Below are 18,355 nucleotides of genomic sequence, written 5' to 3'. Positions count from 1 at the left end.
GCAGAAATATAGGCCCACAACATCAAAAACACAGCAGTATATTTCATTGTACACATGGGGTACTTTTTATCCCTGTGTTCACCAAACCCATCTTGAGTGTTTGCTGCTAAAAAGCAAATTTTTTAGTTTCATCTGACCATAGAAGCCAGTCCCATTTGAAGTTCCAGTCGTGTCTGATAACTAAATACGCTGGAGACTGTTTTTGGATGAGTGAGGAGAATTTATCTTGAAACCCTCCCAAACAACATGTGCTGATGTAGATGCTGTTTGACAATTTTTTTTTAAGGTTTTCTGATCCCGAAACTCAACCTTTCTCTGCAATTCTCCAGCGGTGGTCCTTAGAGAGTCTTTAGCCACTCAAACTCTCCTTCTCACCGTGCATTAGGACAATATAGACACACGTCCTCTTCCAGGCAGTTTCGTAACATTTTATGTTGATTGGGCATTCTTAAGTATTGCCCTGATGGTGGAAATGGGAATTTTTTACTTTTCTTAAAGCCACTTCACTAATTTGTGAATCTCAATTATCTTTTGCTGCACATCAGAAATATATTATTATTTTTTTCTCATTGTGATGGATGATTAAGGGAATTTTGATTTTGTTTTCCCTTCTATTTATATTTCTGTGAAACAGGAAGACATGGCTGGATAATTTCATGTTCATAATCCCCTTGGAGTGCTCAAAATTGTAAATATGAATGGGAATATACTTCACAGATATTTTACTCATAAGAATTTCTAGGGTTACCAATAATTGCGTCAAACGTGTATTTGAGAAAATACATTTATTTCATAATGAGATTTTCCCCCATTTTCAATTGTTTTAGTTCAATGAAAGGTTAGATCAAAATAATTAATAATGGATGTTTATTTTCAGAGCCTTCTTTGATCATATTTACAAAGGGTGCCAATAATTCTGACCACGACTACTGTATATAATTGGAAACCTGTGGCATATAAATGCTCACATCAACCAATCACTTTATTTGGCATTCACGTAAACACTATGCTCAAATTCATCAATTAGAATGATTTCATTCAGACTGAAGCAAAGAGTGTCCATGTAAACGTAGCTACTGGTTCCCAAACGTGTTCCTGGAATACCCTGGAGTACCTGCACATTTTGCATGTCTCCATCTGACAACCATTTCAGGTCTTGGATTCTCAACTAATGAGCTGATGACCTGTTTGATTAAGGAAAAATGCTAAATGTGCTGTGTTGGAGTACTCCAGGAACGTGGTTGGGAACCACTGGTCTACAATCATCAGGGAATGCACTCATATCCAACTTTAGATCTGGCACAGAATGTTGCTATCCATTTGTGCTGTGCACAAACCAGGTCACATGAATTGTTGTACAGATTTCCTCTTGCATCAGGGAGTCATGCTTGAAGAATGTAGGCTGCATCCTCAGGTGGTGTCGAGGGTTTGGTAAGTGTTTGTGGAAGCACAAGTGGATTTAAGGCTTAGAAACACTTAATTTTCCACATTCCACTCCATCTTGTGCACAGTCAAGCATACAGGCCTTTTAAAGTACACTCCACCATGAAAGGCAGACCTTTCTTTTTAAGCTCTCATTCAATACGTGGACATCAGCTGATGACAAAAATCCTGAAGCTGGAAAGGAATGTGGACAAATGAAATATACTTTTGGCTTTACCTGCATCAGCCAAGTAAACACATTATCTGCTTTGGTTCTCCCTGAAATTCCAAACTCCCCACAGCGGGGTTGAGGCTTTGACCTAAATGGCTTGAGTTGGAGAGTCATATGTTTTCTTGGCATTTCACCCTTAGCTTCCAGCTGTTGTGAGGAAAGGTTTAACTAATCCCTCAAAAACTGAATGATTCCATTTGGAATTCTGGGCTTTTCAGTACAAAGTAGCAGCTACTGACACAGTGTCTCAATACTTCATTCCTATTTAAGTTCAGCTGCACTTGCAATGTGTCTGCCAATATTTCACATATTTGCATTAAGTATGTTTATGTCCTTAGGGTTAGTAACGATAAAAGGCATTTGTTAACCTACGCACAACATGCAGGAACAAACAAGGTCATTTTGTTTAATATGTGGTCACAATTTTACTAAATTAATTCTTAATTTGTGACCACAATATATGTTTTTCCCCGATGTTATTTACATAACTCTGTTGTTAACACTAATTATAATATGGTGTAAAATATATAGAGCCTGGTTTATCCGTTTTAAGCACTGGCACTTAATGTGAACAAATCTTTTTTTTTTTTTTTTTTTAGTAAAAACTGAACAAATGAAGTAGATAAGAGTACATACAAGGTTACAGAATTACCTTATAATATTCAAAACGTTCTGGACATGAGGGATGCAAGTACATACGCTGACAAGCAGCTAGAACAGCCTATTGTAGTCCTCGGACCGAGGAATATGATTGTTTGAAGATGTTATGGTCCTACGCCTTCCACAGGTGATATAAATGCATGTAAATATGGGATGTGAAGAGACTTTCAACCAGCATAAGAAAAAATGTTTTTGAAACAAATCACCTACCCTGCCTTTAAACGTTACATGTTCTTAAGATAGTAATAACAGCAAATTATGCATAATTACATGCAATTACCCTAAACCAAACCCTAATCCTAATTCTAACCATATAGTAAGTACATACTGTTTATTTATTTTAGCAACACATACAAAAAAATAATAATAATACAAATAATAACTAGCAACAATTTATTTATATTGTAAATAATTCATGAGGCAAGTTATGAAGAGAGCTTAGGATATTTTTGATTTTGACATCTAATAAAATAGTTTGGCTAGTTTGATGCTTCACTGAATGAGAATGATATATCTGCAAACAACAAAAAAATCATCACATTTATTCAATATCAAACAAGAGTTGAATGTACATCTGCAACGACAATGGGGTCTTAAAAAAGACTGAAGTGAATATCAACAGCGTTACATCACACCCACTTTCGCTCCAACCCTTTTTATTTCATACTTCATATAATAAATTATTTAGTGCCAAATACTGAGATATGTTCTTAAGACATCGTGTTGACACGCATGAATGTTATTGATCCCTGACAAAGTCAAAGCATTTTTTTTTTTTTAAGTAAAACAAATGACATATTAGTCCAATTCACTCCAAATTTGTGCAAGACACAACTTCCGTTAAGCTAAAAAAATAAGGAAGCTCCTTTTTGTACATTTATGTTGGCAGAATACAACTTCCATGATAAAATCCATAACTGAACACATCATTCACAAGTGGAGATGTGGTGATTACGGGTTGAACTGGCTTCCTTTACACCTGGTACTGCAAAATATATTTTCTTTAGTTGTCATTCGTACAACAGTTATTTGTGCAATAGAGAAAATATAAGGCCTGAGTCTGGGATTTGAATTCATTCTTTTCATTTTCTGTATCACAGTCTTTCCAAGAAGGGAAGATTCACCTGCGAACTGGCTGGGAGAGTTTTCAAAAGTCCTACAAAAATCAGACATTGGCATGTTTATATTTTTATATATATACTGTACAAAGCTTTTGGCAGACGTAGATGATGCCAGTCTTGACACTTTCTGCTCACGTCGAGCAGTTTGATCAGTACGACAGAAAGAAGAGTTTGACCAGACCGTCAGAGTTCTGTTACTAAAAAACAATGCATTGTGCCGTTGACTTGCTGTCGTCTGTGGATGGGAGAAGCTAAAGAAGAAAACAAAGGAAAGCGAACATTCTTGGCTCAGAGGCTGGTGATTAGCTGCATCTGTCCGTCGCTAGCGGGGTCGCCCTCGGGGAGCCCGGGGCCAATGCAGCCCTCGCTAGTGCCTTGGCGGCTGAACTGATAGTAGGAAAGCGGTTGAGTCCCGTCTCCCAGGTCGGGCAAGCTCTTGTAGCACTGTTCCTCAGTTTCACTTTGGGCGGATGAGCAAGGAGAACCATCGCCGACAAGGTCGGGGGATTCGGAGGATTGAGAGTCTCTGAGATTGGGCATGCTTGTGTACAACGAGTCCCTGTTATTCGGTGAGGGCGCGTCGTCTAACACTTTCGCGCTTTCCTCATCTTCTTCTGCCTTTCTGCTGTCCTTCTGCGGCCTGGGGGCCTTTTGAGCGCTGTAAAGGAGAGAGTGAGTTCGTTGGGGCAAAAGCGGGGCCTCAAGGGCCCCCCGGTCGTTGGGGTGGAGGAGGAGCAGCTCCAGCGCCGGGTGGCTGGAGGACGGCGGCAAAGCGGAGGTGTCGGCAACTGTGGCATCATCTTCACTCTGGTTTCTATTCCCGACACCCCCGTCGAAGGTCTCCTGCGGACCCCGGTGGCTGCTGTCGGACGCCAGTTGGCATTTTGAGCTGGACAGGGTTTGCAGCGGCCGGCGAGGCCTCAGGTTGTTGTGAACCAGCTCAGAGATGATCATCTTCTCAAAGGCAGGGTCATCCAGATTCAAAGCGTCAGCAGGCGGGCAGCACAACGCGGGGTCTTCGTAGTCATCCTCTCGCTGTGAGTAGCTGTTGTTGAAGTTGTCGTTGAGAGGGAGCGTGTCCATGGTGCTGACGTCACGGCTGTGGGTTAACGAGTGCTGGCCTGAAATAACAACAAACATTCAGTACCGCAAAATTGTTGGAACTAGTAAGTGGTAGGACAGACGATACAAGGTATTTGTTACCATTAAGGACACGGGATTTCTCATCACACTCATTACATGCCATATGCCAACTAAAAATAATGTATTAAAACTACTGCTGTCAAACAATTAATCGCATCCATAATAAAAGTTTTTGTTTACATAATATACGTGTGTGTACTGTTTATTTATTATATATATATATAAATACACACACATGCAGTATATAATTTGAAAATAATTACATGCATTTTCATGTATATATTTACATAATTTATATTATATGTGACCCTGGACCATAAAAGCAGTCTTAAGTCGCTGGGGTATATTTATAGTAAAAGCCAAAAATACACTGTATGAGTCAAAATTATTGATTTTTCTTTTATGCCAAAAATCATTAGAACATTAAGTAAAGATCATGTTCCATGAAGATATTTTGTAAATTTCCTACCATAAATATATAAAAACTTAATTTTTGATTAGTAACATGCATTGCTAAGAACTTCATTTGAACAACTTTAAAGGAGATTTTCTCAATATTTAGATTTTTTTGCACCCTCAGATTCCAGATATTCAAATAGTTGTATCTCAGACAAATATTGTCCTATCATAACAAACCATACATCAATGGAAAGATTATTTATTCAGCTTTAATGTATAAATGTACAAATCTAGAAAATTTTGACAAATTGACACTTATGACTGGGTTTGTGGTCCAGGGTCACATATATAAATATATTTAATATACAAATTTAACCTATTTTTCTTAAATATATACATGCATGTGTGTGTGTTTATCTATACATAATAAATATACACAGTACACACACATATTATGTAAACAAAATCTTTTTAATGTAATTAATCACGATTAATTGTTTGACAGCACTAATTAAAACTAGGGCTGTCGATTTAATTTGGTACAATTAATTATGGAAAAATAATGTGTTAAAATTATTAATACAGCTCAGATCTGTACTGTCATCTTTCAGTTCATCTTTCTGTATGGGTTTGTCGTTTATATGATATAGTTTAGTAATATAACACGAGCAAGAGTGCTGTATTTTTTCCCGATCTGCATGATTGTGAATGTGACACTGATTATATACAGTAGTTCAATAAACAAGTTTCATTTTAGATACAATATTGTCTGTCTTTCCAAACAAAGAGCAGTAGACAGCAGTGTTTCGTTACTGAATGAATCGAGTGAGTCAATGATTCAATGACTCGTTCATCATTCTTGAATTAATCAGTGAATGGACTCACTCATTAAGACAGTGACTTGCTGCCACCTACTAGTGGTTAAGCTAAAACAAAAACTCATTTATTTTATCACTTTTTCCATTATTTCAGTAATATAATTTTAAAAGACAATACTGAATTATTATCATTATTTATGCAATGCGGAAACAAAATATTTCATATAACACAACAATGATTTTTGGAGGGTAATTTCTCAGCCCAAAACTTGTGATTAATTCGATTAATTAATCGGCACATCATATAACAAATTAGATTAAAAATTGTAATTGCTTGACAGCCCTAATTAAAACCTAAAATATTAAATTAAACGAGTAGAGATGCATGTTGCCAAACAGATACTGTTCAAACGAAATGTTCAATGTTTCATAAACTGATGTTTTAACACTAATAGCAAGGCAGACAAAGAACCTCTTGCAAAAACACAAAACAATCACTCTTTTTTTTTCCACAGAAATAGCATGAGCATAAACACAAAACATGCTGTTAATGTCTGCATCGAACACAACAGAGATGAAAGCGTGTTTATGGAGCGCACAGATGCCAGTGCACAGATCACAGAGCGAAGGCGAAGGGTGCAAACACTCACATCATGTGTGTCTGCTCAGGCTAGCTGACCTGAGAACTGCCCATGTGCCAAAAGAAAAAGAGTGAAAACGGCTTTTTTTAAAAATTGCAGCGAAGACAGAAAAGTGAGAAATCATCAAGCAGAAAGCTTACAAACTTCAAAAGGTCTGAATTCAGTCCATCGAGATCCACCACGCATATTTCATTTCACTCACAATTTGATCAAATAAATAACACGAATAAAGAAATATGCAAGAGTCTTTTTTAGAGTTTATAATTATGACAGCCTGCATTTCCCTAATCATTTAAGAAAGAATGAATATATATATTTTTTTTCTTTCTTGCACATCCCTATTTTTGCATCTTCCCAACTTCAATACAAATTCTATTCAGATTTCAATGTGTAAGCTTTTTAAATCCTTTTTTTTGTTGTTTTTGGTGAGCGAATCTATCAGAAGGCTGAATGCAGGATATGGCAGGAGTAACAGGTTTAGCACTCCATCTTTAAAAGAAAGAAAGAAATATTGGTCACACTTTATTTTGACTATACACTTTAGACATTCCACTAACTAGGTAGTGCACTAACTTAGCACAGCTACATGTCAACTAACTCTCATTACAGTATTAGTAGACTGTAAGGGTTAGGGTTAGTAGAATAAGTTGACATGATCTTGCAAAGTGTAGTCAGTAGAATGTGTTGGGAGCATCAAAATAAAGTGTTAGCAGATATTACAATCTACTAATACTCTAATGACTGCTAGTTGACATGCAACATTACTTATGTATAATTAATGGAAAATATAAATAATCAAAATAAAGTGTTACCTAATTTTCTGCTTAGGCCTACAGTATATGAACATCTCAAGTCATAATTACAAAGCAGTATGAAACAGCAGTATTTCTTGACTAATACAAATAAATTGGTGATAGAACTGAAAATCATACGTTTAATGAAATGCTGTTTCATGTGGAGCATATAGGATGGATTTAAAGTTCTGTAGTTTGAAATAAACATAAGGGATGTGAAAAACACGTCTGTGTTCTGCTGTGAAACAGGCATCAAAGAGTTGAACGGGAGGAGAGAGGGACCGAGGGGAGAAATGAAGGACAAAAATAAAGCAAACAACCATAAAACATCATCTCAGCCCAGATGATTTGCATTTGTTTATGCGCTGGCGATGGGTTTCATCCAGTCAGGTAGCCTACTGTCTGGAGAAGCAAACCGAATGCTGTCGGTCAAGCTGGAAAGCAGCAATTCTGGGAGAAAAGCCAGGCCAGATCTTTGATTGCTCAGCGTCGCAAATCTACAAATGCTTTTCCTGCTGCTGTTTGTCTAGAGCGAAGGCCTCAGTCTGAGCGAGCTGTTCAGATGCAATTAGAAGCATTTCTTTCGTTTACTTCTGCTTCAAGCATCATGCAGAGCGTTCATGCTGCAGTCAGCCCTGAGACACAACTATGAAGACATTACACTGCCACAATAAACCAAATATTTACATTCTATTACAGTGAAAACATCTGTATATATGCCTGTAAACAGCACTGAAACTGTCAGCGGTTCTATACTATTTGAGAGACTGACAATCATACAGTGATTATTCAATTTATTTGATTAAATTATGTGAATTTACATACTCTACCGTACTTCAACGTACATAAATAAAGGGAAAGCGGAAAGAGAAGGGAAGTGGTGTGTGGCCAGGTATGGTGACCCATACTCGGAATTTGTGCTCTGCGTTTAACCCATCCAAGTGTACACTCAGTAGTGAACATACACCCGGAGCAGTGGGCAGCTAATGCTGCAGCGCCTGGGGAGCAGTTGGGGGTTCGGTGCCTTGCTCAAGGGTCTCCCCTCAGTCGTGGTATTGGTATTGCTACAATATTTGTACAATTTATTAAATTCGGGTCTCCTTATTCTATAGTAATTCCACCATGCACTTGTTTTATGCTTGAAGTCACTTAAAATGTTGATTTTTAAAAAAAATATATAATACAGTTTAAAATGTCAAATGCTGACCGAGTCTACCCAAATTAATGAAAAAAGGCAATATAAAAATTATTACAATGAAAAGTTTTATCATGTGTGATTTGGTAAGATGGCTTGTTTCCTCGTTGTACATAACACAAAGATTATTGGAGTACATTTTACAAGAGCATACTATCTCAGTCTTTGTACTTCGAAATTTCACTTTTAATGTGTTGCTGTTGTTTCTTTTTATATTTTTTGAAAATATTTCCTACTACATTATTTTTCAGTGTACGCTCTTGATGAAAATGCATGCATGGTGATCGCTGGCTGTTCTCCTTTAATTTTAGGTGGATCATTAAGATATGTATACATTAAATTGAGATTAGGGTTATGCAACTTATGTCCACAAATAAATAAATACATGAGAGGAATAAATATAGCACTGATAATAAAATATAAGGCTAAAAATGAAATTAAAATAATAGATAACACTGATATAATGCTATAATTACAGGCATCCCCATGAACAATATACAGCAGGAAAAAAATAAAATAAATAAATGCTTGAATGAATGAATGAAAAAAAAAATGAACGTAAAAAGTATAAAAAGTGTTTGTGCCACCTTAAAATGTAAAGTTTGGTCAACTTAGTTATATTATTAATACAAGTTGTATAAAGTGACAACTTGGATATCTGTTATCTCAACAAATTAAATCTGGGAAAGTTCTTCTAATATATCATTCTCAAAAAGTCAAAAAAAAAAAAAAAAATTAAAAGGGTTAATAAATAAATTTCGAGGTAATGGTATAAAAAAGCAAGAGATTCATGCAGCTGAAAGGGAGAAAGGCTGCAGTAATTTCATTACAGATTCTGTCCTGTGTTAATTCCCAAACGACAGAAAGAGACCTGCCCCATAAAGCACCTGGAGAGTGGAAAGCTGGAGAAGCAGCGGTGTTGCAGACGATGGTTTCGGCGAGAAGGTTGTTATAGCGGGTGTTAGTGTCGTGAGGCCTGAGGAGAGGGTTAGTGAGCAGATAGTTGCCCGTCATTCCTGTTGAACAAATAAAGAGGAGAATGAGCGTGAACAAGAGAGGTTTAGAAAAGCAGAATTACGTTTGGTGCGACTGCTAAAGTGAACGGAAACAGCCACTCAGATGACATTGCTATGCGTGTGAAAAGCTGCTCTGAGTGGATAGAAGAACAAAATGTTGACCGATCACATATTTCAGATATGTGAACAGAATGGCCCACCAAGCAAATGTTTTACTTGGACACAAAAATATCTCTTATCTCACAAGACCTGATAAGACGTTCGACTTTCAGACACTAATATTTATAAATATGACTCCGTTTACAGCATGCATCTGTCCTGATACCAGATCACAGCTTTCAACACGTTTACATGAAAACTATTACTTTCAGTTCCCAATTTTAAGTGTACCAAAGCACACTGGGTAAGGCAAACTAGTCCTGCATCACACCTGAGCATGTTACGTTAGTATGACTCAAACTCACTCTTCCTCTCGCTCGGTCACGTCTAACGGCTCAAACTGAACACCAAACTCTCATCAGCAACACTCGTGCAAAGCCTAAATAATGAATCTTTTTTAAAAAGCATCCTGGTCGCTCCCTAACCTAAGCCAAAGACCAGTTTTATAGTGCTAAAATCAATATTTTCTTTGCATTTATATTTGTTTGTATATGCAATTTTCACAGATGCATGCATACATGCATTTTTAACATGTACATACTGTATGCATGAATATACACATAATTGCTTAATTTTTGGATGTAGTTATATAAATGTCTAAATGTCTTTCGTTTTCTTTATAATTCTGTGAAAACTTTATACCGTTTAGGTGGAGGCTTTAAATAAGCCATTTTGGGGTTTTTTCCTCTCCCTGCACTTTATATAAATTGCATTCTCTTGTTATTTTTTTGTACATTTTAAATAAAAAGAAGAAAAAGAAGGATTTCATGTAGAGTCCTAATGAAAAAAAGACAAAGAGGCTATTTGCACACAGATCCAACAGAACAGACCAAACAGCTCAACAGAAAAAAAGAAAATGATAGAGACGAAATAATACAATATCTGGCTATGCATTTGAAGCTACATGTTCTATTACTGATTTGTGCTTCTATATAAGAGTTAAACCTGTATGTAGTGTATGATGGAGAAAACCTAAAAAAAGCAGTGCTATATATATTATAGATCGATAAAATGGCTAGTAAGATGCATTAATGCAATGCATCATGGTCCACACAGCAGGACGAGATGCCACGGACAAACTGTGTATCACAACGTTTAAGAAAGAGGCATTGGTACACCAAATATGTCTTCATTACTTGTAACAATATATACAGTACAAATAATTTAATTCATATTTTAATTGAAAAAAATAAAATTGACATTTATTTTTATAAGACAACGCGTTCTCGCTGTGGATCTATATAAAACTATTTTATTTGCATTCCTATTATGAGCTATTTTTATATTAGATTCATCTTATTTTCTTCCTTTAGCGTGTAAGTCTGTGTAAATTGGTCATAGTTTCTTAATAATCTCCTGTATTGTTTAAATGTGTCCATCATTTTTCCATGCTCAGCTCAGGACTATATGAATATCAAGCTTTCCTGTACATGCGCTTGTGAACTACACTAAACGCAACAGATTCAATCCTGTGACACAGTAAGTTTATATTGAGTGTAGTGGCATCACTTGAACTGAATTCATCAAACTGAAACAGATCCCGAGTTTGTTCAATGCACTTTGTGACCACAGGCTGACCAACTAATAAATAAACAAATAAATCATGAATGCATCCAAAGGCAAACAGAATTTGTTACTATTTACGCTCATTTAAATGAAGACAGAAGGAGATCAAATAATTATAACTTTCACATAAACATCTCTGGAACAAGTAGAAAACCCCCATAGCATATAAACCCAGAGTAGCGTGTGCGAGAGCCCGGCATTTGATCTGTTACCTTGGTTTAGAGTGGAAGTGCTGTTGATATCTCCGGAGATGAAGGACGACTCTGACTGTTTCCTCACAGTGTCGTTCCACATCCTCCTGATGCGGCTCTGCAGCGACACACAGACACGTTCACTGATTAATGCGGCTAATATTCATGCAGCACCAGCTAACAGACTTGCAGTGTACTATTAACACCACATGTGGAATAAAAACGGCAAGAGAAAACATCTAAACAACACATCTGCTGCAAATTCATAAATCCCTCACGATAATTACAATAAAAATCCATGGAAAGCGCAAACAGTATTCTTCAATACTTACCAAATTATTACACTATTAGTATTAACGGAAAGTTGTAGTTTCAGTACAGGTTAAGCTCTATTAATAATTATTTGAGGTGTTTGTTTGTGGTGTAATGTTGACTACAATAGAAAATTGTGTTGAACTCTTCAGTTTTAATTTTCTGTAAAACTGCTTTAAATAATAGGCATTGTAAAAAGAGGCAAACAAATAAAAGTGAACTGAAGGGATTCGAAAAGCAGATGCTGTTACAGTAATGAACTTATCTGGAGCAAGACATCGTGGAAGGATTTATGATGACGCTTTATTTTTGTTAAAACACTAACAGTATAGCAACTATTTAGTTATTATTTGAGCTTAAAGTTGTATAAATCATCACTTTGAGATACTTTTCTAAGTGGATGAACATCTGGTTATGGATTGAAACATGTTAAGAATGAAATAATATACTTATATTATTTCATTCATTTTGAAAAATTTAGAAATAATTAATTTTAAATTAATAATTTTGAAAACATTTTATGGATTTAATCTCACTTTATTTACCAGCGTTTAAAAAATAAAAAAACAAAACAGCAAATCAATTTGGCATATGTCTGTGCTTCATTTTTCATGCTTTTTGCTAAATTTGAGTATTAAACATGCCTTTACATTATATTATATATATATGGTGAGTTTGTGGTGTGTCCTTTCAAAACATAATATCATACTTTTCTCTGCACTACATTTCATAAAAATGGTTATTCATTATTTAGCTGCGAGTAAATAGACATCCATTCAAGACACATAATCGATTTCTGATTCATGAGCGAGCTAATTCTTTTCACTGAATCTGTTGAAGTGGCTCAAATGTGACCGATACAACAGCAGCTGTCAGCTCATGTCAACAATCACTGATTTAATGATCTGTTCGGGACGAGTCTTCAGTTAACGACTCGCTGAATTGTTCATTTGTGGCTCAAAATGAACAGGAAGCTCCTCAGAGCTTTCTAAACAGATGATGGATTCTTTAACTTGTCCGTTTAAGGGAATCAATCATGAGCAGACAGCGAAGAGCAAACCTTGTTTACAATCAGACAAGAGAGAGACCATATCAATAAAGAAGAGAAAACATTCAGATTTCATAAGTTCATTCAGATGTACCTGTGTAGCAGATGAATATCGAGCGGTGGACCTGGAGGCGGAGGATTTGTTGGCGCCGTGAGGTCCTTCAGAGGGAAGAGCAGTGCAGCACTGAGACTGCCGCAGACACTTGCTGTACTCTTTACGCACCTGAAGACACAATCCAACAGCAGCTCCATTAACAGCCACAAACAATACACTATTCACACCAAAGGAAAGGCTAGGAGACATACAGTATATAACATATCATAAAACTCATTTGTAGGTTTTCTAATCAGGCACCCATTAAAAGTCTTTCAGCCGATGACATTGCTAGACAGTAATGAAATGTGACGGCCAAATTGATCAGAGCCTTTTGTGGCAATAACACAATTTGAAGACTTGTCCTCCACATCTGAGCATAAACCCAAGAATTAGTCCAGTAAAGCTTGCAGATTTACGAATACAGGCATAACCCTTTATTAGCAAGGTGTTTGCATAAAATATTCTTCAAATATTTATACTTTTGCCTTGTGTGAGATTTGCAATTTATCGTATTCATTTGTGGACATACTGTATTTACACTTAAGATAAGTACGGATTTAAAAAAAACTGTGTGATTTGATTAAATGATTCTTTTGGATTAGACTCATGCACTGCTTAAATACAGACAGATGCTGATTCTGCAACAGATGTTATTCGCTTATCTCACTAGCACAAAAACAAGATTTAATATTCCTTGAAATTAATAAAAACCCAGGAAGTACAAACACAGAACATCATGCATACCTGCAATAATGAAATGTTGCGTAATACAAATACACTTTATGGATTTAATCTCACTTTATTTACTAGCATCTTCACAGCTGGCCTTCGATTATAAAATTCAAACAAACAACAAATGTCTTTAAGGTCAAACTTTATTTTAAGGACCGATTCTCACTATTAATTAACTGTATTAACTATGACTTTTGCCTCAATAAACTAACTTGCTGTTAATTAATACTTAGTAAGGTAGTTGTTAAGTTTAGGTATGGGGTGGATCAAAGCATCTAAAATATGATTATGCAGAATAAAACATTAATATGTGCTTTATAAGTACTAATAAACAGCCAATGCTAATGATATGCATGCTAATAAGCAACAAATTAATAGTGAGAATTGGGACTTTAAAGTGTTACTGTCTTTATATTAGTTGAATATTTCATTTTTTTTATGTTTTTGCTGAAATTAGAGAGTTGAACTTGCTTCTCCAGTTTATTTTAATATCTGTAAAGGCATCCTCTATTGTACAAGTGTTAATTTGAAATTCGTTTTATTAATTTCGTACTGTGTATGGCATTAAAATGCCTGAAAAGTTATTTTTTATGTACATATTTTAGTGATTTATATGTAAATATTTTCAAAATATATATTGGATATGTGTGTATTTATATATACATAATAAATAAACAGTACACATACATATATTTTGTAAACAAAAACATTTATTTTGGATGCAATTAATCGTGATTAATCGTTTGACAGCAGTAATATATTTAAATTAAAAGCTAACTCCTCACATGTAATGCATTCTGTGTTTGTGTAAATAAATGACCTTGTGTGTGTGTGTGTGTGTGTGTGTGAGTGTGTGTGTGAGTGAGTGTGTGTGTGAGAGTGTGTGTGTGTGTGTGTGTGTGTGTGTGAGTGTGTGTGTGTGAGTGTGTGTGTGTGTGTGAGTGTGAGTGTGTGAGTGTGTGTGTGTGTGTGTGTGTGTGTGTGTGTGTGTGTGTGTGTGTGTGTGAGTGTGAGTGTGTGTGTGTGTGTGTGTGTGTGTGTGTGTGTGTGAGTGTGTGTGAGAACATATTTGGCAATAAAGCTCTTTCTGACTTCTGTTTAAAAGTATAATATAAATAACATATTCATATTAAATATGATAAATAATCATCAGCAAAAGCTGGCCAATTGTGTGTCTCACTGTGAATCACTTTAAATTGGAGCAAGAGAAGGTGAGCGATGTTATTTATGAAAACATTTTAAGAAATGCCTTTTTATGTACATTAAATGACCTTTCACTCACAGATGGGCCTGAAATAAAATTGCAAACTGCAACCACTGTTTCGTGTTCATTTTTATATTTTATAGCTATATTAAAACATGTAACACATATTTAAGGGTAATAACCTCTTAAAACAGGCATTTGAAAAAGTCAACCTTGAAATTGTCTCCCGACTTGACAAAAACAAAATCATCGGGCATAAGCTCAAAAGATTTGAGTTTAATTAAATACGACAAATAAACTTTGCAGCCAGAAAATGCATTATGAGCCAACACTTAGCACATCCAGCAGCCATCAATAATAAAGAATGTGGTGTCTGACAAACCGATTCCTTCAGTATGGCATGGGTTTACCTTCTTCTGCAGAAGACAGTGGAAGATGAAGATGAACATCCCTTGTAAGGTGTTGAAGATAGTGAAGAGGTACGCCATGATTACTGAAGAGTCGTTCAAGAAAAACAGGCTGAAGGACCACGTCAGGCAAACAAGACACAGCAATGCAAAAGCACCAAACACCCAGGACCTGAAAACCACAGGATTACAGTTATACATACATTTCATAGCCTTTTTTTAATATATCTACCCAGGCTCACTCTACCTACATTTCTGCAAAACTAAAAAATGTACCTAAACGTATGAATCACTGCAGTTTCCAGTTGAAATGAACACTAGAGGCAGTAAAGCTCACACAAAGTATCATTTACAGGGCCGGTTAATAGAATCTAAATAGAAATGTAGTTTCTATTTATAAAGCCACATTTTCACACAATTCCTTGCAGAATATGAAGTTATCCGAAACTATTTTAACATGCTGTGTGATTTGAAAACTGATACTGTTGAACGTTAGTGTCACATATTATGCAGCTTAATATGTATGTGTTTTCTAATTCGGTAGATTTCCTCTGTAATACTGCACTTGTGAGCTGAAGCCTGTCTGTAAGAGAAACTAAAATAGCGCAAATGCATCACTTTTGCTTTCGTTAACTTGTCATGGCACTTGCTTATTATTGCTCTTTTGTTGGATTTGATTGCTTCTATTGTCCTCATTTGTAAGTCGCTTTGGATAAAAGATGACTAAATGTGATGTAAATGTAAATGTTAACACTCTCGGGTAGGTTTAGGGTAGAGTTTGGCGTAGAGGGTTTGTTATTTTCCAACACGATAGAGCATTAACCTTTTAGCGACACTCACCAGACATTTGAATCCTGAACAATACGTACCAGAAACAACGTAATAAAAATGCAGAAATTGACGTCACACCCTTATAGAAACGAAGCTTTGCTCCACTGACCGCCAGTTATTTTTACGCAGATTGGATCAAGTAATAATGTAGTAAAACGCAGATATTAAAAGGCGAGATTCAGTGGACACCTTATTGATGATGTATATTTTGTACAGGCAAGAGGATGAAGTCAGAATATAAACACAATGTGCAAAGTTTCACATTAAATGGCTTCCCAGAAAACCATTAGAAGGAAAACAGTGAACCGTTAAGCGGATTGCGTTCATGTTCCGGCCTCATCTGCTTGCCTGTGTAAACTATGCATCATTAATGTGGTGATTACTGAATTTGATCTTTCAATATTACTGTTTTAAATATATTAAGGCACTATTAAGTGTTTGTACAACGTTTTGTTCAATACTATCAATACGTGCCTGTACCAACATAATAAAAACACCACAATAAGTGCCTGTACTAACGTAATAAAAACACGTCAAGGTAACGTATTGAATGCATGTTTTAATGCCACTCACTGGATATCTCACTTAGAAACTGCCACAATAAGGTACGTAATATCCGTGCAGCAGAAATGTCGCTACAATATCAATATCAGCAATATCAAACAATATCTGTTTATAAATGGCAGACTCTCAGGAAAGCCTGTCGTAATGGTTCTAAAGACAAATAAATACATGTTTACTTCTCTGTTAAAGGGGACCTATTATACAAAAATTTGAACACAGTTGTGTGGCCGCAGTGTGTGAAAACAACCAGCCTATAATGGTAGAAATCCACCCACTCATTTTTTTTATAATCTAAAAAACTCATAAACAGTCTCTCAGAACGAGCGGTTTCAGATTGTCCCTCTGTTCACGTCACCGAGGGCAAAAAGTCCCACCCATTTGTGACGCTGCCCTATAAGCATAGACACAGCCCTGAGTGAGAAGCAGCAGTCCGACTGAATACTTGCTGTAGCTGCTGGAGATATACAATGTCAACACCAAAGAGGCTTTTCAAGTGTTTAGGGATGCACTAACAAACATAGGGGTCTCCATAGACTCCCTCCACCTGAGCCGCTGAGGACACTGTGGTTAAGTTTCATTGTCTAAGTAAATGTCCCGGAAAAAAATCGGTAAAGGAAAGATCAATCAACATGTCAGCTCCAGACAAAGTAAGTATCACGTGTTTGTTTTCCAAATTGCCTTTCTGAAAGAGCTTCTTGGCACTCTGTAAGGCTAATGATGCTAAAGCTACCATCGTCTCTGTCTGTTTTCACTGATGCTGCCTTCATGAATGATCGTGAATAGGAATGTGGAGTCGATCATTTGAGTTTGTTGAGCTCATAATCGCGATCGAGTCTTATAAAGTTTGTGATAGAATGCCATGCACTATGAGACCAGCTATGTTGTTATTTTTATCCCGTCTGTGTAATTCATTAATGTGAATTTATTATGCACAGTATAATCAGATGACTGACTTTGAAACAGAGTAGCTTTCTGTAAAGATAACAGGCTTGTATTAATAGTGGATGTTTATTTGCAAAGGAAGCTCCGCCCTCTTCTCCGGGAGCACCAGCTCACTCGCATTTAAAGCAATATACTCAAATACAGAGCGTTTTGGCTCACACCCTAAAAGTGCCAATTTTAAACTATAAAAAAATTATCTGTCAGGTATTTTGAGCTAAAACTTCACATACGCACTCTGGATACATCAGAGACTTATTTTACATCTTGTAAAAAGGAGCATAATAGGTCCCCTTTAACATTTATCATCATAGCATAGAATATAATACTATGTAAGTCAATGGGTACCAGGAACTTTTTGGTTACCCACATACTTTAACATATGTTCAGCAAAATAAACTCATACAGGTTTGGAAAGACTTGAAGGTGAATAAATTATGTCAGTTTACATTTACTATCCCTTTAATGTCAATTAACAGAAGTTAGATTGCATTAGCGTTGTGTGTTTCTAAATTAGTTTATAGCTGTTTTATGCATTTATTAATCACATTGACATCATTGTTGATTATAATGACTGCATTGAGTCGGTGAGGTCATGCTGAGCAAAACGCTGCTGATTTGAGTGCTATTGAGCTTATTTCCTCTCCGTCAGTGAGTCAATTAATTGTCTCTGATTGGCTATTGCATTCATGTGCTGTGTTTTACTCCCAATACACAAACACAAATTAATCATTAAAGATAACCTACTCAAAATAATAATTTGTTTGAGAACAGGACATTCATTTACAAAGCAGACTGATAAAAAAAAACCACTAAACACTTTTATAAATTCAAGCCATTCCTACGATTAGACCACCCAGATAC

General features: G+C 36.1%; 1 protein-coding gene across 2 annotated transcripts in view; it reads right to left on the bottom strand.

Moving 5' to 3' along the window:
- Nucleotides 1-2,847: 2,847 nt before the first annotated feature.
- Nucleotides 2,848-18,355, bottom strand: part of adgrl2b.1 (adhesion G protein-coupled receptor L2b, tandem duplicate 1) — a gene marked incomplete at its 5' end in the record, with an annotated part of 94,550 nt that continues 79,042 nt past the window's right edge. The window contains 5 exons of one of the 2 annotated variants that reach the window (XM_079434785.1): nucleotides 2,848-4,556; nucleotides 9,313-9,441; nucleotides 11,379-11,475; nucleotides 12,812-12,940; nucleotides 15,161-15,329. In XM_079434785.1, the coding sequence (XP_079290911.1) occupies nucleotides 3,724-4,556; nucleotides 9,313-9,441; nucleotides 11,379-11,475; nucleotides 12,812-12,940; nucleotides 15,161-15,329 (1,357 nt within the window). In that variant the 3' untranslated portion in view covers nucleotides 2,848-3,723. The remainder of the gene's footprint in view (nucleotides 4,557-9,312; nucleotides 9,442-11,378; nucleotides 11,476-12,811; nucleotides 12,941-15,160; nucleotides 15,330-18,355) is intronic. The other variant, XM_079434786.1, reaches the window with a different exon arrangement.

Source organism: Barbus barbus (assembly GCF_936440315.1).
Source record: "Barbus barbus genome assembly, chromosome: 15".
Lineage (NCBI taxonomy): Eukaryota > Metazoa > Chordata > Actinopteri > Cypriniformes > Cyprinidae > Barbus > Barbus barbus.
The sequence above is the reverse complement of the archived record's forward strand: the minus strand, read 5'-3'. Positions and strand labels throughout refer to the sequence as shown.